Source organism: Scyliorhinus torazame, chromosome 13, assembly GCF_047496885.1.
Source record: "Scyliorhinus torazame isolate Kashiwa2021f chromosome 13, sScyTor2.1, whole genome shotgun sequence".
NCBI classification, from domain to species: domain Eukaryota; kingdom Metazoa; phylum Chordata; class Chondrichthyes; order Carcharhiniformes; family Scyliorhinidae; genus Scyliorhinus; species Scyliorhinus torazame.
In genome coordinates this window covers 209,073,930-209,097,245 of record NC_092719.1, presented here as the reverse complement: position 1 = coordinate 209,097,245, position 23,316 = coordinate 209,073,930, and the positions used below count along the sequence as shown (strand labels likewise).

The window sequence follows — 23,316 nt, the reverse complement described above, 5'->3', positions numbered from 1 at the left end:
GACAGAAAGGACTGGAAAACCTGGCAGGTCTGGCAGCATCTGTGGAGAGCGAAACAGAGTTTAAAACTTTTTATTTAAAGTACCCAATTCTTTTTTTTCCAAATCAAGGGGCAATTTAGCGTGGCCAATCCACCTACCCTGCACATCTTTGGGTTGTGTGGGTGAGACCCACACAGACACAGGGAAAATGCGCAAACTCCACACGGACAGTGACCCGGAGCCGGGATCGAACCCGGGTCCTCGGCGTCGTGAGGCAGCAGTGCTAACCACTGCGCCAGAGATAAACAGAGTTAAGGCTGGGAGTCCAGTATGACCCTTCTACAGGACTCTGGCCATTATGGCATGGTGCCCATTTGTGGGACCTTGCTCTGTGTGTGTCAATTGGGTGTAAATGTGTTCCCACAGTGACCGCTCTTAGAAAGCACTTCACCGGGCGGCAAAGCACTTTGGGACGTGTGGTGATTGTGATTGGATTGGATTGGATTTGTTTATTGTCACGTGTACCGAGGTACAGTGAAAAGTATTTTTCTGTGAACAGCTCAACAGATCATTAAGTACATGGGAAGAAAAGGGAAGAAAAGTAAATACATAATAGGGCAACACAAGGTATACAATGTAACTACATAAGCACTGGCATCGGATGAAGCATACAGGGTGGAGTGTTAATGAGGTCAGTCCATAAGAGGGTCATTTAGGAGTCTGGTGACAGTGGGGAAGAAGTTGTTTTTGAGTCTGTTCGTGCGTGTTCTCAGACTTCTGTATCTCCTGCCCGATGGAAGAAGTTGGAAGAGTGAGTAAGCCGGGTGGGAGGGGTCTTTGATTATGCTGCCCGCTTTCCCCAGGCAGCGGGAGGTGTAGATGGAGTCAATGGATGGGAGGCAGGTTCGTGTGATGGACTGGGCGGTGTTCATGACTCTCTGAAGTTTCTTGCGGTCCTGGGCCAAGCAGTTGCCACACCAGGCTGTGATGCAGCCAGATAGGATGCTTTCTATGGTGCATCTGTAAAAGTTGGTCAGGTTTAATGTGGACATGCCGAATTTCCTTAGTTTCCTGAGGAAGTATAGGCGCTGTTGTGCTTTCTTGGTGGTAGCTTGACAGGCGCCACATGAATGCAAGTGGCTCTCATTTAAAAAAAAATAGATTTCTGCTGTGGATTCTAACCAGCTGATTGGATTGACCGACAGGGTGGTGTGAATAGACAAGAGGAACTAGTAACCAAATCCCCCCAGCCCTCCCCAAAAAAGTCTCCCTCTCTTTGGAGACAAACCTCTTGGTTTAATCGCTGCTGTTTGTTCAGTTGGCTTGTTTGGGGAATGTTTGTTGGTCTGTTTGACACAGCCTGGCGGCGTAACCAGGAAGAACAAATGCTTTGCCTCTCCCCCCCTCCACCCCCCCACAACCACACCACCACCACCACACTCGCCGATTGGCTCCTCTCTCTATTTCTCTCGTATGACACATGCAGCTAGATTCTTGGAAAGTTCCTGGAAATGTATCAAAGGCATTTCCGCCCTAACTTGTGACATATTCTTGGCGCAATGCCCAGCCAGAAGTGGGGCGTGGAGACAGTGAATGTAAAACGGGAGTTACAATTAATCCAGGCACAGAAGATAGCACACACACACAAAAACCTCAAAGACCCAATCCCCTGCAGGTAACAGGGCGGCTGTTTTGATGTGTTCTGCTGATCGGCCTATGCTTTATTCTGTGTGTGTGTGTTGCTCAAATTTGCTGGCGTGCAGTAATTCTAGGAATTCCCATTCTTGGAATGATTATTATTGGGGTAACTAAGTGGCAATTTCCTCCCCCTCGCTATTTCTACCAGCTCACTCTCGCCCACCAGTCAGTCTGCTTCAACCCTTTGAGCTTGCTACATCTCAGACCTGGGGATCTCTACAATGTTTCCATAGAGGGTTCAGAAAGAAGGGTGGCAGACAAATGCAGCTGGGGTTTTTTTTTACAAGTTTTTAAACATTTCTCGGCTGGGGGCTGCTGTTTAATTATTTATTCTCAGACTGTACTCTGCCTTTTTTTCCCTCTCTTCCCTCTCTTTACAAACCCCACGTTCAGTCGGATGATCGAAACAGTCGTGTGGGCAGTTCAAAGACCGTGAGCCTGAGAACCTGGAGAAGATCGAAGCCTTCTGGAAAATCCCATCAGTTCCCCATTGGATTTAGAACGAAGGCAGTTGCACGACCAGCGTTGACAGGGTTTTTGACATGCTGCTCTGTTTACAGGGGTGAGTGTAATATCCACTGTAAAACAAAAAGAAACGCCAATCGTCTCACTGTTTCATCCTCTCAGGTTGGAAGTTGTAGGAATCTTTGTTATCAGTGTTTGCGAGGGGGTTTGTACTGTACTCGTCCACATCTCGCTGTCTAATGCCCTAAAAGGCGAAACAGTTTAATCTCTTGTGATCCAGAGAATTCGTAAACTCTTTCATGGCCAAGGAGCGATTGGAAAAACACGGAGCTTTGTGCTGTCTTTGTCTTGAAAAAAACTATTGCAATGAGCAAATGGGAGACTGGGTTAGAGGGGGTTTAATTAGACTGGGTGTTGGGGGGGGGGGGGGGGGGTGGGTGGGGGGAGTTAATTAAACTGGGTGAGGGGGGTTTAATTAGACTGGGTGAGAGGGGTTTAATTAGACTGGGTGAGAGGGGTTTAATTAGACTGGGTGTGGGGGGTTTAATTAGACTGGGTGTGGGGGGGTTTAATTAGACTGGGTGAGGGGGGTTTAATTAGACTGGGTGAGGGGGGTTTAATTAGACTGGGTGAGGGGGGTTTAATTAGACTGGGTGAGGGGGGTTTAATTAGACTGGGTGAGAGGGGTTTAATTAGACTGGGTGTGGGGGGGTTTAATTAGACTGGGTGAGGAGGGTTTAATTAGACTGGGTGAGGGGGGTTTAATTAGACTGGGTGAGGGGGGTTTAGTTAGACTGGGTGAGGGGGGGGGTTAATTAAACTGGGTGTGGGGGGTTTAATTAAACTGGATGTGGGGGGTTTAATTAGACTGGGTGTGGGGGTTTAATTAGACTGGGTGTGGGGGGTTTAATTAGACTGGGTGTGGGGGGTTTAATTAGACTGGGTGTGGGGGTTTAATTAGACTGGGTGTGGGGGGTTTAATTAGACTGGGTGAGAGGGGTTTAATTAGACTGGGTGTGGGGGGTTTAATTAGACTGGGTGTGGGGGGTTTAATTAGACTGGGTGTGGGGGGTTTAATTAGACTGGGTGTGGGGGGGAGGATTTAATTAGACTGGGTGTGAGGGGGGTTTAATTAGACTGGGTGTGGGGGGGGTTTAATTATACTGGGTGTGGGGGGGGGTTTAATTAGACTGTGTGAGGAGGGTTTAATTAGACTGGGTGTGGGGGGTTTAATTAGACTGGGTGTGGGGGGGTTTAATTAGACTGGGTGTGGGGGTTTAATTAGACTGGGTGTAGGGGGTTTAATTAGGCTGGGTGTGGGGGGTTTAATTAGACTGGGCGAGAGCGGTTTAATTAGACTGGGTGTGGGGGGTTTAATTAGACTGGGTGAGGGGGGTTTAATTAGACTGGGTGTGGGGGGGGTTTAATTATACTGGGTGTGGGGGGGGGTTTAATTAGACTGGGTGAGGAGGGTTTAATTAGACTGGGTGTGGGGGGTTTAATTAGACTGGGTGTGGGGGGTTTAATTAGACTGGGTGTGGGGGTTTAATTAGACTGGGTGTAGGGGGTTTAATTAGACTGGGTGAGGGGGGTTTAATTAGACTGGGCGAGAGCGGTTTAATTAGACTGGGTGTGGGGGGTTTAATTAGACTGGGTGAGGGGGGTTTAATTAGACTGGGTGTGGGGGGTTTAATTAGACTGGGTGTGGGGGGTTTAATTAGACTGGATGTGGGGGGTTTAATTAGACTGGATGTGGGGGTTTAATTAGACTGGGTGTGAGGGGGTAATTAGACTGGGTGAGAGGGGTTTAATTAGACTGGGTGAGAGGGGTTTAATTAGACAGGGTGTGTGGGGGTTTAATTAGACTGGCTGCGGGGGGTTTAATTAGACTGGGTGTGGGGGGTTTAATTAGACTGGGAGTGGAGGATTTAATTAGACTGGGAGTGGAGGATTTAATTAGACTGTGTGTGGGGGGTTTAATTAGACTGTGTGTGGGGGGTTTAATTAGACTGGGTGAGAGGGATTAATTAGACTGGGTGAGGGGGGTTTAATTAGACTGGGTGTGGGGGGTTTAATTAGACTGGGTGTGGGGGATTTAATTAGACGGTGTGGGGGGTTTAATTAGATTGGGTGTGGGGGGTTTAATTAGACTGGGTGGGGGGGGGGTTTAATTAGACTGGGTGGGGGGGGGTTAATTAGACTGGGTGTGGGGGGTTTAATTAGACTGGGAGTGGAGGATTTAATTAGACTGGGAGTGGAGGATTTAATTAGACTGTGTGTGGGGGGTTTAATTAGACTGTGTGTGGGGGGTTTAATTAGACTGGGTGAGGGGGGTTTAATTAGACTGGGTGAGGGGGGTTTAATTAGACTGGGTGTGGGGGGTTTAATTAGACTGGGTGTGGGGGATTTAATTAGACGGTGTGGGGGGTTTAATTAGATTGGGTGTGGGGGGTTTAATTTGACTGGGTGTGGGGGGGGGGGTTTAATCCAAACAGTCTTTGTTTCATTTTTAAATATAAATAACCAACGTCTCTTCTGATTAGGTTAATTGTGAGTCTTGGCAATGGTGGGCCAGGCACCGGGGGGGGGGAGTGAGAATTGAAATGAGTACATTTTAACCTGTTTTTGTTTTTGTTTTATGAATGCTGGGTGGGGACATCTCGGATCAGTCTTCCTTCCCAGCTTTGCTGTTTTTTGTCCCTGTGGGAATGAAATAAATGGGACTGATTTCGAGGTGGAGCAGGGAATGCTTACCCCATGTTGAACTGTGATGGCAGTGGATTTGTGGGGACCGGTCTTTGGGAATTAACATCTCTCCTCGTTCCCGATGGTTCCCATCCCTGAGCTTTTAAACGTTAACAGAAAGGCTGGATTGGATTGGGCAGCAAGTGAATTATTCACTGGGCGACAGGCCGGAGATGTGATTTGTTTCCTGTTGACTGTGTGGCTGCACCCAGCTGTAAACAGCTGGCACCAAGAAACAGCCGGGAGAGACATTGTGAGTGAAGGGTTGTTTTTGCAAGTCCTGTGCTCTTCGAATTAACCCTTCAACTGTGTTTGATCTCCTCGGGTTGCCTTTTTAACCCCGGACCCTTCAGGGAAATGAATCATCAACCGTCACAGCAGGTTACTGTGTAAACTCCATGAATGAGTGCAAAGTGGAAATTTCCAGCATATATCTATCTGTGATAGTCTGTGGCTGGAGCGAGTTCAACATGCTGTAGAGAACAAGAGTGAACATGTTGGAGGCCCTTGTTGTCACTGTTTAGGAATGCCCTTTCACTTGTCTCTACTTGCAGTTCATACGGGAGACAATCTTGAAGCAGCCTTGAGTGTGTCAAAAATTGTGATTCATTGTTTTGTCTGAATTGAAGAGGGAACTGGCAGGAATTGTGGATTCACCTGCCAGTTTGCTGTCTGCTCCACTAACGCAATCCCAGAACATGGCTTCACACAGTCACAGGGCCACAGTGATGGAAATGCATGTTGTCAAAGTTACCAGCTTCAGACTGCTGTTAGACAACAGGTGCGGAGACAAAGCTGGACATTGAAAAAAAAATGAAAATCACTTATTGTCACAAGTAGGCTTCAAATGAAGTTACTGTGAAAAGCCCCTAGTCGCCACATTCCAGCACCTGTTCGGGGAGGCTGTTACGGGAATCGAACCGTGCTGCTGGCCTGCCTTGGTCTGCGTTCAAAGCCAGCGATTTAGCCCTGTGCTAAACAGCCCCTCGGAGCTGTTGGAGGTGCGCTGTGTCTTTAGTTTCAGTTTGTCGTCCCTCGAGCGGTAACACAGTGGTTAGCACCGTTGCTTCACAGCTCAAGGTCCCAGGTTCGATTCCCAGCTTGGGTCACTGACTGTGCGGAATCTGCACGTTCTCCCCGTGTCTGCGCGGGTCTCCTCCGGGTGCCCCGGTTTCCTCCCACAAGTCCCGAAAAGACCTGCTTGTTAGGTGAATTGGACATTCTGAATTCTCCCTCTGTGTACGTTTTAGGGAAGGAAATCTGCCGTCCTTCCCCGACCTGGCCTGCATGTGACTCCAGGCCCACAGCAATACTCTCTGAAATGGCCGAGCTAATCACTCAGTTCAAGGGCAGTTAGGGGTGGGCGATAACTGCAGGCCCAGCCAGTGACACCCACATCCCATAAATGAGTTTTAAAAAAAAAACACTTGGACTTGGGCTGAATGGTGTAAACATATCCCCAGGAATGGAGACAGGGAAGGGGAGGGAAGGGATGAATCGAGTGACAGTGAGAGCTGGAAACAAGTTGATGAAGTGTTAGAGGTCAATACAGGGCAGGAATGGCAATGATCCAATCATGAATATACTGGAAAAGACATGAATAATCTTCCACGTGATCCACACAAAGACGGGAATAGCTTGGACCCTTGAGGGTACCCATGGCAACACTCTTTATTCAGAGGATGTGAGTGGAGTTCAAGATGAAATATAAACACAAAATGCTGGAAAAACCTCAGCAGGCCTGGCCTAATCTGTGGAGCGTGAGAGAGTCAATGTTTTGGGTCATTCAAACTTTTTTCTTTTTGTGCCTTTAACCGACCACCTGTTTTTACCATCATCATCTGTTTTGTCATTTAAACTCCCCTTCCTCCCACCCTTTCACACAGCCTCCCTGTGGTTATTGCTTCCACCGGTCCCTGCTTTCCCCATCTGTGTGCTTGCTAGATCTTTAACTTATTCCAGTTCTGATGAACGGTCATCAGAAACACTAGCTCTCGGCTTCTCTCTCCAAAGACGCTGCTCGCTCACTCACTTCTGCTTTAATTGCAGATTTTCAGAATACTTCTGTATAAAAAATCTCTCGTACTCTTCTCGCTTATTACCCCATAGTCCTCTCTCCCAGCCACCCCCTCTGCTTTATCTGCTCATGATCACATAGCTGTTTGTGGGAGCTTGCTGTGCACTCATTGGTTGCTGTGTTTCCCACATTACAACATCACGTCCAAAAGTAATTAATTGGTTATAAGGCACTTTGGGACAACAGGAGGGCGTGAAAGGTGCGATATAAATGCAAATCTTCCTTTCCAACTCTCTCCTCCGCTCTCTATACCTCCGAAGTTTCTAAAGTTAAAGGGAATATAATTCACAACCACCATTTAAGGTTAAAAAGTATATATTTTTGAAAAATGGATTGGTTCCCATTCAAATGCAATCAAGATAAGAGGCGGGATTCTCTGGGCAGCCAGCCGCATTTTCCGGCGCCCCTGCCGGCTTCTCCGTTCCCGCAACCGGCCAATGGGGTTTCCCATTGCGGGCACCCCGCTGATGGCGGACCAGAGGATCCCGTCGACGGAGAATTCCCCGAAGGCGTTTGACGCAAATTCCTGCAACAGAATTCCAAGAATCCCTACAGGAGGCCAATCGGCCCATCGAGTCTGCACTGACCTTCTGAAAGAGCATTCTACCTGCACCCACTCCTCCACCGTAGCCCCCACCTAACCTGCACATCTTTGGACTGTGGGAGGAAACCGGAGCACCCGGAGGAAACCCACGCACACACGGGGAGAACGTGCAGACTCCACACAGACAGTGACCCAAGGCCAGGTCTCTGCCGCTGTGCCAACTTAGTTCAACGTCTCATCCGAAAGACAGCACCTCGACTGTGCAGCTCTCCCCTCAGTGCTACATTGGCAAATCAGCTTAGAGTTTGTGCTCCAGTCTCTGGAGGAGGATTAGGAACCCATGACCTTCTCACTCGAAGGGGAGAGGATTACCCAGTTAGTCAAGGTTGAACTTCATGCAATATGGACTGCATGTGCTGCATGCTGTCCCTCTGGGAGCCATCGCCCTATGTTGCTGTGCTATCCTTGGCGCACCGTAATAACAGACCTCTCCCTCTCACGAGTATTAATGCCTGTTATGTCAGTGAGAGATCGTATTCTCCATTTCCGACCACTCATCAGAGGACCACGGTTGGAGGCTTATGATCCGAAACCACCTCAGTTGAAATGAGGCATCATTTAAAACTAAACAAGTAATAGTGGCACAGTAGCACAAGTGGATAGCACTGTGGCTCCACAGCGCCAGGGTCCCAGGTTCGATTCCCCGCTGGGTTACTGTCTGTGCGGAGTCTGCCCATGTCTGTGTGGGTTTCCTCTGGGTACTCCGGTTTCCTCCCAGACTCCTTCCATCTAGCCTGCACGTCTTTGGGCTCGACACAGCCATTCGGCCCATCGAGTCTGCACCGACCCCACTTAAGCCCTCACTTCCACAATAACCCCTCTCTAACCTTTTTGGTCACTAAGGGCAATTCATCATGGGAAGAGAGGGCTTAAGTGGGTCGGTGCAGACTCGATGGGCCGAATGGCCTCCTTCTGCACTGTATGTTCTATTTTTTTTACATGCGTGTTACTAGCAGCCAGTAATAAACATGGTAGCATCTTTACCCACAGTGCTGTTGGAAATGAGCTTGTTCTTCAATCCGCAAGGTGCCAATCACTCCTTCAAAATCTTTCAAAACTGGATTACATGCCTGGAAGAATGTACAGCCAACAAACCACGGACGTGGGTTCGAATGTAATGCTTGGATTCATTGGTATTGAACATTCCAACAATGGAACAGGCCAAACCAGCTTGGGTGTTCTTCATTGGCTGCAAACTCCTGTTTCCTCCAAATGGCTGAACAGAAAGCATCCGTGGATTTGAATCCAAAACAGTTTCTTGAACGCGAGGGAAACAAACAAAAGACGACATCAAAAATTGATGGCGTTCGCCTAAGAGAACCTGGGGTGGGAGGGGTGAGAAATGGTCACTCAGCTCATCCAAACAGTCCGTTAACTCTTCTGCCGTCTCCTCTTCGGCAGCAGGGCAGCACAGTGGTTAGCACTATGACTTCACAGCGCCAGGATCCTAGGTTCGATTCCCGGCTTGGGTCACTGTCTGTGCGGAGTCTGCACGTTCTCCCCGTGTCTGCGTGGGTTTCCTCCCGGGTGCTCCGGTTTCCTCCCACAAGCCCCGAAAGACCTGTTAGGTAATTCTGAATTCTCCCTCTGTGGACCCGAACAGGTGCCGGAATGTGGCGACTAGGGGCTTTTCACAGTAACTCCATTGCGGTCTACTTGTGAGAATAAAGATGATTATTTATTACCTTTCCTGGCCACGTGCGTACCAAAGGGATTCACAACCAGCAGCGTGTCTCAAATATCTCAACCAGTTGGCTATTTTACAAGTTGCGGGTGTCAACTGGTGGCGAGATTGAGAAACCAATGTTCGAGCCCAATCATGCTTTATAATCTGATCAGATATTCTGCGCACAAATAATATTGGTGGATTCTAAAGGTAGAAACATTATCCTGGGTTTTGGTACCTCCTATCGATCACTGTTGGCTCTGACAGGTTGAATCTCAGGCGTTCTTCTCTGCACACGTTGTCTCCTGGAATGGTCTTTGGAAAACATTATTTGTGAAATAAGAAATTGATATGTGCACTGGCATTTCTCAAAGCGTCCTTTACTACTTCAGTCTAAATGGGCTGACCTGAGATCTATAACGCTGACCTAAGATCTATAACGCATGTTAACAACAATTTACATTAATATCACACCTTTCGGGCAATAAAACATCCCAGGGTCCTTCACTGGACCATCTCAAGGCAAAATCGGACAAGGGGCCACATAAGGAGTCATTAAGGCCGTTGATCAACAAATTCATCAAAGAGAGAGGTTTTCAAGGGCATCTTAAAGGAGAAGAGAGCGAGATGAAGAATTGTAGAAATTTAGGGAGGGAATTCCAGAGCTTTTAGTCTCGGCAGCTGAAGGCTGGCCGCTATGGCGGAGTGATGAAATCATTGATGTACAAAAGGCCGGAATGAGAGGAGCTGGGAGGGTTGTGTGACTGGAGGAGATTACAGGGATAGGGAGAGGCGAGGCAATGGAGGGATTAGAAAATAAAGCATGTGAATTTTAAAATCAAAATGTTGCAGTTAAAGGTTGGAATCATTTCTGGAGTCCATCCATCTGCTTGATTTTTAGAACAAATGTATTCTCATTGAACAGCTTTTGAATATATAAATACACATCAAATAAACAAACCCCTCCCCCCATAGCTTTTGACAGTGGCCATTCCTTGAAATACATGACAAATGGCTGCCATCTTGTGTAAAACCTCCCAATCGGACCTCTCAACGTGTATTTAATTCTCTCAAGGTGCAAAAACTCCATGATATCCCCCAGCCACGCCGAGGGACTGGCTGGAGAAGCTGACCTCCACTCCAACAGAACCTGCCTGCGAGCACCCAGCGAGGCTAAGACATCGGCCCCCGCGCCCGCCTGCAGCTCCGGCTGGTCCCACACCCCGAAACTGGCCTCCAGGGGACCAGGCTCCAATTCCCTTTGTAGGATCGCCAACATGGTGCTGAAGAAATGACCCCAAAAGCTCGCTAGCTTAGGACATGCCCAGAACATGTGTATATGATTCGCTGGGCCCCTCCCACACCGCTCACACCAATCTTCTACCCCCTCAAACACTGGACTCATCCTAGCCCTTGTGAAATGTGCCCGATGCACCACCTTTAGTTGTACGAGCCTGCGCCTTGCACATGGCGAGGTGGCATTCACCCTCCACAGGGTTTCACACCATGCCCCCCTCCTACACTTTCCCCCCTAGTTCTTTTTCACACTTGGCCTTAATCCCCTCCAGCGTTGCTGGGTCCTCCGGCAGAATCCTCCCATAGGAAATACTCCACACTTCCGCCTCCGCCAATGACGGTACCCTCTCCACCCCTCTCCACCAACTATGACAGCGGCAACCCCGGGAAAGTCGAAAAAACCTGCCCATAAAATTCCGAACCTGTAAGCATCTGAACCCCTCCCACTGCGCTAACCCGTAATACTCCATTAATTCCTCCAGACTCGCAAACCGTTCCTCCAGCAATAAATCCGTCATTACTGTCGCCCCCCCCCTTCTCCTCCCAACCTCTAAACCTGGCATCCAATCCATCCGGTTCAAACATGTGATTGTCCCTCATCGGAGTCACCTTCGACCCTTCCCCCACCTTAACTGCGCAACTGTCTCCATATTTTTAATATGGCCACCACCACCGAATCGCCTGGAAATGTTCCCGTCACGAGATGGCGCTGGAGCGAGACGTCTCTCTGCCAGCTCTCCCTAACAGATCCACTTTTTACTTATCTTACAATTGTTCTAATCTTTTAAAATTTAATTCTAAGACTAATGTTATTACTCCATTGTGTACCTTGTGTTGCCCTATTATGTATTTTCTTTTCTTCCCATGTACTTAATGATCTGATGAGCTGCTCGCAGAAAAATACTTTTCACTGTACCTCGGTACACGTGACAATAAACAAATCCAATCCAATCCTTTGCAAACAGCAGCGGAGCTGTCACTAACGCTCGCAGCCCTGTCCCCTGACACAGCCTAGCCTCCATCTTCACCCAGACTGCTTTGCGATCCCTGCACCCACCTTCTCCGCGTTTGCCGCCCAGTAATAGCGCATCAGGTTCAGCAGCACCAAACCCCCAGACTTCCAGTCCCTCAGTAGGACCCTTTACCCAATGCTCGCCCCAGGACACAGTGACGGAAGGACACTGAAAGTCGGAAACACAGCTGCCAATTTGCACACACCAAGATCCCATAAACAGAATTGCGACGATGATCCGGTGATCTGCGTTAGCAACCCTGGCTGCTTGGTAAATCTCTGAAATACTGGCAAAGTGGGATCTTTCACATGAACCTAAGGGGTCAGATAGGACTTGCTTGAAAGGTCCGTAGACCTCTGGTGGGAATTTCCGTCTCGGAGCGGGCGCGACCTGAACTTCCCGTCCATTAAAGTACTCACTTGAGCGAATGTTGGCTTTCTGCCCGGCACATAAATGCAGCAAAATAAGTTGAAGAAATATCCTGAGCGAGTTCTGTTTGGCAAGGCAGCAGTTCCCTTATCTGAGATGACGAGCCGGTTGATGAATGAAATGACATTAGTCAGCGATTTTTTTCGTTTAATGCAGCTGTAAAAAGTTACAAAGAAGCTGTCGCCGGAGCCAATGACGAATGGAAAAAATGAATCCTCCATGTGTAAAATTGAAACCGAATTGTAACGGAGACATCTTAAACCACAGAAAATAGATAGAATGCTTAATTTTTAATCGCGATAAAGAATCCAATCACCCCAGATCAAAACTGCACCTGGAATGCAGTTTAAACTGCTTATAAATATACTTTAAAACAGTTACGCTTTGCAAGAGCAAAGATTTACGACATCCCTTTATAGATCATAGGTTAGGCCCCATCCAGAGAACTGTGTCCACATCTGGGAACCACCCTTGAGGAAGGACGTCAAGACCTTGGAGAGGAGGAAGGAGCAATTTTACTAGCATGATGCCAGCAATGAGGACATTCAGTTATGGAGAGAAACTGGACAAACTGCTCTGGTTCCCCCTAGAGCTGACAAGTTTCAAGGGATTTAAAAAAAAAAACTATTTCACGAGTTGTGGGCATTGCTGGTTGGCCCAGTATTCACTGCCCCTGAGAAGCTGGTGGTGAACCACTGCAGTCCATGGGGTGTAGGTACACCCACTGTGCTGTTAGGGAGGGAGTTCCAGGACGTTAACCCAGCGGCAGTGAAGGAATGGCAAGCAGCTTGGAGGTAAACATGCAGGCAGTGGTGTTTCCATGTGTCTGCTGCCCCGGCCTTTCTAGGTGGTAGAGGCAGGGGTTTGGGAGGTGCTGTCAAAGGACTCTTGGTGAGTTTCTAAGGGGCGATTTAGCATGACCAATCCGCTTAACCTGCACACCTTTGGACTGTGGGAGGAAAGTGGAGCACCCGGAGGAAACCCCCGCAGACACTGGGAGAACGTGCAGACTCCGCACAGTCACCCAGAGTCGGAATTGAACCCAGGTCGCTGGCGCTGTGAGGTAGCAGTGCTAACCACTGTGCCATCCTGCGGCACATTTTTCCATGTTACGTCCACCACTTAGTCCCCAACTGTGTTATCTGTCAAAATGAGCTCTGGCCTTCCTATAGTCTCACTTAGTTAGGATAATAGGACAGGGGTAGCTAATTTAGCCCCTTGGAACCTGGTCCAACATTCATTCATAGTCCTCAATACCCTTGCCTGGCTCTGTGAGGCGACAGTGCTAACCACTGTGCCACCCCTCAGTTTCTCCAGTCCTCACGCCAGCCATATTCCTCAAATGATTTGAGATGAGGTAGTTGAGAGAATAAGGAAAATTCGTTACACTCCTGTCTTTTTTGGCAGCTCTACCCTCTCCCTTGGCTCCTCCAGACTGGCGAACCCTTCCTCCAACTACAAATCCCTCCCCTTGACCAGCCCCACTTCCCTCCACCTCCTGTATACACTATTCATCCCCCCCGGCTCAAACCCATGATTCTTGCACAGCGGCGTTAGCACCGACATCCCTTCCACCCTAAAATGCCTCCTCAGCTGATTCCATATCTTCACCGTGGACTGCGCCACTGGGCTCCCTGAATACCTACTCGGAGCCATTGGCAATGCTGCCGTCACCATAGCCCTCAAACTAGACCCCCTACAAGATCCCTCCTCCATCCTAACCCACTCTATCCCTTCTCCTTCCCACCACCGCCGCACCTTGTCCACATTCGCCACCCAATAATAATGAAGCAAGTTTGGCAACGCCAACACCCCTGCTGCCTCTGCCTCTGCAGCAGGGTCCTCCCCACCCTCGGCACCTTCCCGCCCATACAAAGTCAGAGATGATTGTGTCCACTTTCCGAAAAAAGGCCTTTGGTATAAAGATCGGGAGAGCCTGAAAGATAAACAAGAACCTCGGCAGAATATTCATTTTCACCACTTGGACCCTCCCCGCCAACGTTAAGTGCAGTGTATCCCACCTCTTAAGATCCTCCCTGGCCTCCTCCACCAGCTTCGTTAAGTTCCACTTATGGAGCCTTGTCCATTCCCTCGCTACCTGAATCCCCAAGTACCTAAACCCATCCCTCGCTACCGTAAATGGCATCCCCCCTAAATTAGCCCGCTGTGCCAGCTCATTCACCGGGAATACCTCGCTTTTCCCTACATTAAGGGGCTGGTTTAGCTCACTGGGCTAAATCGCTGGCTTTTAAAGCAGACCAAGGCAGGCCAGCAGCACGGTTCAATTCCCGTACCAGCCTCCCCGAACAGGCGCCGGAATGTGGACACTGGGGGTTTTTCACAGTAACTTCATTGAAGCCTACTCGTGACAATAAGCGATTTTCATTCAGCATCCCGAGAACCTCCCCAGCAGGCCCATAATCCTTCCCATACCCTCCAACAGATCCGAAACATACAGCAAGAGGTAATCGGCATAGAGCGACACCTGATGCTCCCTCTGTCCCCTCATTATCCCCTGCCACTCTGCCGACCCCCTGAGAGCCATCGCCAATGGCTCTATGGGCAGCGCAAACAGCAGCGGTGACAACGGGCACCCCTGCCTCATACCCCTGTGTAAGTCAAAGCTTCGTGAGCTCATATCATTCGTCCTCACCCTTGCTCTTGATGCCACATACAGCAACCGCACCCATGCCACAAATCTCAGCCCAAACCTAAACCTTCCCAAAACTTCGCCACTCCACCTGATCAAATGCTTTCTCCGTGTTCATGGGCACCACCACCTCCGGTACCAGAGCTCACGACGGATTCATCACCGCATTCAACAGCCGTCTTATATTACTCGCGAGCTGCCTGCCCTTCACGAAGCCTGGTGATCTTCTGCAACCACCCCCGGGACACAATCCTCCATCCATCCCGCCAACAACTTAGTCAATACTTTCACATCCGTGTTCAATAGTGATATGGGTCTAAACGACGCACATTCCACCGGATCCTTCCCTTTTTTGGGATTAGTGTGATTACTGCCTGCTTCATGGTCTCCGGCAACTCCCCCTTCTCCAGTGCTTCATTAAACGCCCCCAACAGATGTGGTGCCAGGTCCGCCGCAAATTCCTTATAAAATTCTGCTGGGTACCCATCCGACCCAGGGGCCTTCCCCGGCTTCATACTCCTGATACTATCCAGCACCTCCCTCAGCCCCAGGGGCTCCTCCAACGCCTGCCTCTTTGCTTCCCCACCTGGGGAAATTCCAGCTCGTCCAGAAACTACCCCATGTCCCCTCCTCTCCTCCTGGGTCTGCCTCATAAAGTCCTTGGTAATACTCTCTAAATGCCTCATTTATCTTCCCTGGCTCTGACACCACATCCCCAGCCCCAGTCCGGATCTTCAATATTTCCCTGGACGCAGCCTGCCTCCACAGCTGGTGCGCCAGCATGCAGCTCGCCTTCTCCCCATACTCGTATTGCACCCCTCTTGCCCTACGCAGTTGCCCTACCACCCTCCCCATTGTCAGCCTGTCAAATTGCCCTTGCAACGTTTTCCTCCTCGCCAATCCCTCCACGGTGGGCACCCTCGAATATTCCCTGTCCACCTCCACTATCTCGCTCACTAGACGGTCATGTTCCGCCCTCCTTTCCTTATTCGCACGAACACTAAATGAGAGAATTTCTCCCCGGACCACTGCCTTCAGTGCTTCCCAAAAAATGCCCACCGACACCTCCCCATTCTGATTGAACTCCACATAATCCCGAATCGCCAACCGCACCTTATCACAAAAACCTCCATCCGCCAACAACCCCGAGTCAAACCTCCACCCCGGCCTCTGCTCTCGTCCCGTTCTGAACCGAATATCCAGCCAGTGGGGTGCATGGTCCAAAATAACTGTCCACTCAGTTCTCCCCCAGGTTATGCTCCTTAATGAAGTCTTCAGCCGTTTCTGAGATCTCGAAAGAATACTCCCGGCCTCCGAACGTCACCCATAATTTCGCACCCCAAACCTGATCTGCCGCCGGTACAGCACCGCCTTGGCCTTGTTGAAACCTGCCCGCAGTTTTGCCAACTCGGCTCCGATGTCCTGATAAATCCGGACGTTATTTCCCTCCCAGTCGCAGCTACGCTTCTCCCTGACCCACCGTAGAATTTTATCTTTCCCCACAAATTTATGGAGTCTACCGATCACCGCCCGCGGCGGCTCCCCAGCTCTAGGCTTTTGCCTCAGAGACCTATGCGCTCGGTCCACTTCAGGTGTCTTATCTAGCACCCCTTCTGCCACCAGTCCCGCCAGCATCCTCGAGACGAACCTCGTGGCACTCACACCTTCCACTCCTTCAGGCAGGCCCACTATTCGCAGGTTCTGCCTTCTCGAGGCATTCTCCTGCTCCTCCAGCTTTGCCCTCAGCGTTTTACAAAGGTCTCCTAGCAGCCCCACCTCTGCCTCCAGAGCCACCACACGATCGCTGTGGTCCAAGATCACTCCTTCAATCTCCCGAATCTGTGACCCCTGCACCTCCAAACACCTCTCCAACCGCTCCAAAGCACTCTTCTGGGGAGCCACAGCTTCTGCAATGGCCTTTGCATTACCCTCATGCATTTCTTTCCTCTGTTTATGGAATTCCTCCTTGATAAAAGTCATCAGTTCCTGTATCTGGGGCCTTACAGCTTGCCCCTCCCCCGCCTGCATGCTGGAAGAGACTGTGAAGCACAAGACTGTTTCAACTTTCCAGCCAAACCTCTCCCTGTTTTCTGCCGGGCCGGTGATCAGAAGACATACCATTCCAGGGGTAAACTACTCCTCTAACATTCACCTACGCCTTTTCATCAAAATTCCACCCGGATCTGGCTAATAAGAGCCCTTTTCTGTGACTTTGAACAGGAACAGCCCTTTATGTGACCAATCACTCCATGGTCACAAGCGGAGGTCGGTAAAACCTATTTCACTGTCATCACAGCGCAGCTCATGTCGATATTGAGTGGAGTGATGTCTCATATGTGGCTTCTCGTATTAAAGACTTGAAATTAACGTTCTCCTTTACTTCCTATTGCTAGACCTTTACTGACTCAACAAGGAACTGGGAATATCCCCCTGACACGAGCAACAGCCGACGTAATCGTGTTCAAGGGAATACGGGAGAACCAGACCACGAGGAACGTGTTCCTTATGACTTTTCAGGAGGAGAATTCTTCGCTGGTGGCGGTAAATCAGCAAAATCAGGAAGCTGCGGAAAAGCGGGACCCTGAAGCGGATATGCAATGCATCACCACCACACTCCGGCAATTGGATCTGTCAGGTGAGAGCGTACGCCACAACTGTCACCCTTTACTCCTCAACTATTGATCCAGTCCCCTTTTGAAAGCTATTATTCAATCTGCTTCCATCACACTTCCAGCCACTGGATCAAAACGGCTCCATGTGTCAAAAGAATTCTCCTCGGGCAGCACGATGGCCCAGTGATTAGCACTGCTGCCTCCGGCGCCGAGGACCCGGGTTCGATCCTGACCCCGGGTCACTGTCTTGTGTGGAGTTTGCACAATCTTCCTGTGTCTCCGTGGGGCTCACCCCCACAACCCAAAGATGTGCAGGATAGGTGGATTGGCCACATTAAATTGCCCCTTTAATGGAAAAAAAAAAATTGGTTACTCTAAATTTATTTAAAAAATAAAGAATTCTCCTCCCCTTCCCTCAGCATCTTTGGCCAAATGTCTTAAATCTGTGCCCTCTGGCTCTGCTGCCAATTTAGTTTCTACGTGTCTGCTCCACTAAAACCCTTCACCATTTTGTACACCTCTATTAAATTTCTCCTTAACCTTCTCCCCTCTAAGGGGCGCAGTGCCAGCTTCTCTCGGGTTTCCCTCACATCACGGACTTTCCTGCCAACATTTTCCCGTAACTTTCCTCTTCCAAGGCTTCAACGTTCTTCCCAAAGTGCGGTGTCGACCCTTAGCTTCTGGTTGCAAACAGGTTGAAGAAATGTTGGTGACCGTGAGGGTGATGGACTGTGTGGGGGGGGGGGGGGGGGGGGGAAGCCACTTGAAATCTGTCCTCATTGTGAGCATTCAAGTACTCTCAGATCCGCGAAAGTGCTGAGTGAAGTTGAGTGTCTCCCATCCAAACCCATCTCATCCCGAGACCCAAACCCATCTCATCCCGAGACCCAAACTATGAGAGCATTGCACACCGTTCCTGTCTCCGCCATCCCATTGCTGTATTGGGAATCTCCAATATCTTCCAGATTGTGCTTCCTCTCACGATGTGGTTGACGAACTGTGAGGCCCATCCTGTTGTGTTTTCTGAGGTCTGAATGCAGCTTTTACCCGGGTTTACAACTCTGCACAAACGGGGTTTAAGGGCATGAATTCCAGGCAGGGGGGGGGCCCTGGGCAGTGGGGTTCCAAGACAGCGAGGATGTTGAGAGCACTCGGGATGAAGCCCAGATAAGGGAGATTGAACAATCCGATACAGCCTTCGCATTGACGCTGATGAGTAAACTGCCCAAGTTGGGGAGCGGTGGGTGAAGTTGATTAACCTCAGCCAGTTGAAGATGGGGCCCACCAGCAGAGAAAGTTATTTGACCGACATCAATGCTAAATTGTCGATTTGAATTTCTGTGGTGTGGCTGGTTGTTCTAAAATGGCCTTTTCCAATCCTGTCCGTCCCAAATGATTGTTAGATTGCCTTTCCTCAACATGAGCAGATTGGGCCTCTGTCCTCTGGGTTGGGAGGTGAGGAGTGGCATGATAAAGGTGTTTAAAACCATCAAAGGTTTAGTAAGGTAGAAATGGAGAAGACGTTTCCACTTGCAGACGAGACCTAAACTCGGGGACATTGACAGTCAGCAATACATACACCCGGGAGAACCTCTTTACCCAGCGAGTGATTAGAATGTCTCTCAACAGAAAGGTCTTAATAATTTAAAGGCAAAAGTGTAAAAATGAAATCATTCAAGGAGAAGTTGGATAAGTACATGATGGCGGGGGTGGGGAGGAATATGGAGATAAGCTGATTGGGTTAGATGGAGGCAAGTGTGAGGAGCGTGTGTGGAACAGCATAGACCAGAGGAGCTAATGGCCTATTTTTGTGCGATACATTTGATGCAAGCTCTTCTCTTAAGTTTGCTTTTGGGCCATTTTGTTGTAATTAAAGGCACTATATAAATGCAAGCAGTTGCTGTGTAAAATGGTGGTGGAGACTGAATTTGCCAACAAAGCCTAAAAGGGAGATTTTATTTATTTATTTTTGAACTACAGGATGGTACTGGGGTTCCCTCACAGCCAGTGAGGCCAAACAAGAACTCAACAAGATGCCGGAAGGTACTTTCCTCATTCGGGACAGCTCGCACCCCTGCTACCTGCTGACTCTCTCCGTGAAGACGAACCGGGGTCCCACTAATGTCCGTATAGAGTACAGCAATGGCAAGTTCTGCCTGGACTCTTACTACTTGGCAAAGCCCAGGATCCTGGCCTTCAGCGAGGTTCTCCGTCTCATCCAGCATTACGTCAGCTCGTGCATCGTGGACCGGTACGACAAGGTGGCAGACACGGCGGACCTGCCGCCCAAGGACACCGCCATCCACCTGAAACTCATCAAGCCCCTTCACCGAAAGGACTCATTCCCCTCTCTTCAGCACTTATGCCGATTAACGGTTAACCGGATAACACACCAAGTGGACAAGCTGCCTCTGCCGAAAAGCGTCCAGGGGTATTTAGAAGAATACCCTTTCCTCCTCTGAGAGGGGGTCATTTTTGTTTGAGAGGTGGGGCGGGATGGGTATGAATGAATCCGAAGAGTCGGCTGAGGCAAGTTTGAGGGGCGTTTCTCTTGGCTGAGCGATGGTCGCCCAGAGGGGCTTCTGAACATGTTGAGATGGACAAGGGAGATTCCGCACACCTTTTGTTTGAAAGTGCATGTTTGATGTGTTCTGCACAATCGAATGGACTTGTTGCTTCATTGTGCTGGAGCAGGCTCTGTGGACATTTTTGACAAATTAAAATGTGAACAAAGTAAATAACTCAAGCAGCAGACTGGAAACGTTTCTTTATGAATAACCACAACATAACACAGGTCTGCCAAAAAAGAAAAGAAAAGAAAACTACTCTGCAGCCTTTGAATTATTGAATGCACTTTGGACATTTTTAGAGTTACCTGTTTTTTTTTTTACAAAAAAGACCAAAAATATAAACTATTTTCTAATAAAGTATTATGTCACTTAAAACTTGACTATGAGAGGAGTGTTCATTGTAGAAGTAAGCTTCTGAACGATTCCCATTGTGCAGGAGGAGAATGAATTTGACACCCCAATCTGATCAGGTATGATCTTATTGAACGGCGGAACAGGCTCGAGAGGCCGAGTGGTCACCTCCTGCTCCTGATGAACGAATGGATGCTTTGAAGAGGGTTTCACCGTTCAACAGTCCGTGGGTTGGGAGAAGGACAACAGGTTTGTCTAAAGATTGGGCTTGTTCTTCTGAGAGGGCGATTGAATCAAAATCGCAAAGGGGTTTGACAGAGGAAATGACAAGAAACCTTCCGATGTCGATTGGTAGCTAAATGATGCAGATTTAGGGTGTTCTGGTTCATTCATGCCCTTCTGGGAAGGAAATCTGCCATCCTTATCTGGCCTACATGTGACTCCAAATCCACAGCAATCCCGTTGATTTACAGAATTGATACGGAAGGAGGCCATTTGGTCTATTTGTGTCTACACCGACTCTCCAAATGAGCATCATGACTTAATGCCACTCCCCTGCCTTTTCCCTGTACCCCTGCACCTAACGCCCTCTTGAATGCCTCGATTGAACCTGCCTCCACCACACTTCCAGGCAGCTCATTCCAGACCCAAACCACTCGCTGTGAGAAACAGTTTCTTCCCGCAGTGCCCTTGCTTCTGAGAAAGCCACTTAGCTCAAGGGTACCTGGGGACGAGTGCAGGCCTTGCCAGAGACGCCCAAGTTCCATGAAAAGCAGAAGTAGCCACAGGGAGGATGAGAAGAATTATTTTACACAAGTTGTGATCTGAAATGGCGTGCCTGGTTTTGGGAAGGTTTGGGTTTGGGCCGAGATTTGTGGCATGGGTGCGGTTGCTGTATGTGGTGCCGAGAGCGAGGGTGAGGACGAATGATATGAGCTCACAAAGCTTTGACTTACACAGGGGTACGAGGCATGGGTGCCCGCTATCGCCGCTGCTGTTTGCGCTGGCCATAGAGCCATTGGCAATGGCTCTCAGGGGTTCGGCAGAGTGGCAGGGGATAATGAGGGGACAGAGGGAGCATCGGGTGTCGCTCTATGCCGATTACCTCTTTTGGATCCGTTGGAGAGTATAGGAAGGATTTTGGGACTGTTGGGGAGGTTTGGAGGGCTTTTGGGATACAAGCTGAATGTTGGGAAAAGGGAGGTATTCCCGGTGAATGAGCTGGTACAGCGGGCTAATTTAGGGAGGATGCCATTTACAGTAGCGAGGGATGGGTATAGGTACTTGGGGATTTAGGTAGCGAGGGAATGGACGGGGCTCCATAAGTGGAACTTAACAAAGCTGGTGGAGGAGGCCAGAGAGGATCTTAAGAGGTGGGATACACTGCACTTAACATTGGCGGGGAGGGTCCAAGTGGTGAAAATGAATATTCTGCTGAGGTTCTTGTTTATCTTTCAGGCTCTCCCAATCTTTATACCAAAGGCCTTTTTTCAGATAGTGGACACAATCATCTCATTTGTAAGGGCGGGGAAGGTGCTGAGCGTGGGGAGGACCCTGCTATAGAGGCAGCAGGGGGGGTTGGCGTTGACAAACTTGCTTCATTATTATTGGGCGGCGAATATGGACAAGGTGCGGCGGTGGTGGGAAGGAGAAGGGGTAGAGTGGGTTAGGATGGAGGAGGAATCTTGTAAGGGATCTCGTTTGAGGGCTATGGTGACGGCAGCATTGCCAATGGCTCCGAGTAGGTATTCAGGGAGCCCAGTGGTGCAGTCCACGGTGAAGATAGAGTAAACTGAGGAGGCATTTTAGGGTGGAAGGGATGTTGGTGCTAACGCCGCTGTGCGAGAATCATGGGTTTGAGACGAGGGGGGGGATGGATTGTATACACAGGAGGTGGAGGGAAGTGGGGCTGGTCAAGGTGAGGGATTTGTATTTGGAGGAAGGGTTCGCCAGTCTGGAGGAGCTAAGGGAGAGGGTAGAGCTGCCGAGGGGGTAGTGAATTCCGGTATCTACAGTTTAGGGACTTTGCATGAAAGGTCTGGAAGGAGTTCCATAGATTGCCGGGATAGAACATAGAAAATACAGCACAGAACAGGCCCTTCGGCCCACGATGTTGTGCCGAACCTTTGTCCTAGATTAATCATAGATTATCATTGAATTTACAGTGCAGAAGGAGGCCATTCGGCCCTTTGAGTCTGCACCAGCTCTTGGAAAGAGCACCCTACCCAAACTCAACACCTCCACCCAACACCAAGGGCAATTTGGACATTAAGGGCAATTTATCATTGGCCAATTCACCTAACCTGCACATCTTTGGACTGTGGGAGGAAACCGGAGCACCCGGAGGAAACCCACGCAGACACGGGGAGGACGTGCAGACTCCGCACAGACAATGACCCAAGCCGGAATCGAACCTGGGACCATGGATCTGTGAAGCAATTGTGCTATCCACAATGCTACCGTGCTGCCCTTAAGAACAAATAAATCTACACTATATCATTTTCCCGTAATCCATGTACCTATCCAACAGCTGCTTGACGGTCCCTAATGTTTCCGACTCAACTACTTCCACAGGCAGTGCATTCCATGCCCCCACTACTCTCTGGGTAAAGAACCTACCTCTGATATCCCTCCTATATCTTCCACCTTTCACCTTAAATTTATGTCCCCTTGTAATGGTGTGTTCCACCTGGGGAAAAAGTCTCTGACTGTCTACTCTATCTATTCCCCTGATCATCTTATAAACCTCTATCAAGTCGCCCCTCATCCTTCTCCGCTCTAATGAGAAAAGGCCTAGCACCCTCAACCTTTCCTCGTAAGACCTACTCTCCATTCCAGGCAACATCCTGGTAAATCTTCTTTGCACCTTTTCCAGAGCTTCCACATCCTTCCTAAAATGAGGCGACCAGAACTGTACACAGTACTCCAAATGTGGCCTTACCAAAGTTTTGTACAGCTGCATCATCACCTCACGGCTCTTAAATTCAATCCCTCTGTTAATGAACGCGAGCACACCATAGGCCTTCTTCACAGCTCTATCCACTTGAGTGGCAACTTTCAAAGATGTATGAACATAGACCCCAAGGTCTCTCTGCTCCTCCACAATGCCAAGAACTCTACCGTTAACCCTGTATTCCGCATTCATATTTGTCCTTCCAAAA

General features: G+C 49.3%; 1 protein-coding gene across 2 annotated transcripts; it reads left to right on the top strand.

The window, feature by feature from the left end:
* Positions 1-1,514: 1,514 nt before the first annotated feature.
* LOC140388576 (cytokine-inducible SH2-containing protein-like) lies at positions 1,515-20,184 on the top strand. Of its 2 annotated transcripts, XM_072472998.1 has the most exons (4): positions 1,515-1,654; positions 2,071-2,239; positions 17,016-17,257; positions 19,215-20,184. In XM_072472998.1, exons 2-4 carry the CDS (start codon positions 2,220-2,222, stop codon positions 19,694-19,696), a joined length of 744 nt encoding a protein of 247 aa, XP_072329099.1. In that variant the 5' UTR covers positions 1,515-1,654; positions 2,071-2,219; the 3' UTR covers positions 19,697-20,184. The 2 variants fall into 2 exon arrangements, with proteins under 2 accessions (XP_072329099.1, XP_072329098.1); XM_072472997.1 differs by lacking the exon at positions 1,515-1,654 and having other exon boundaries at positions 1,810-2,239.
* Positions 20,185-23,316: the final 3,132 nt, after the last annotated feature.

Coding starts and splice junctions, on each gene's coding strand:
- LOC140388576 (XM_072472998.1), top strand. CDS start 2,220: ATGCTGCTCTGTTTACAGGG. Junction 2,240..17,015: donor ATGCTGCTCTGTTTACAGGG/GTGAGTGTAATA, acceptor TCCTATTGCTAG/ACCTTTACTGACTCAACAAG. Junction 17,258..19,214: donor CCGGCAATTGGATCTGTCAG/GTGAGAGCGTAC, acceptor TTTGAACTACAG/GATGGTACTGGGGTTCCCTC.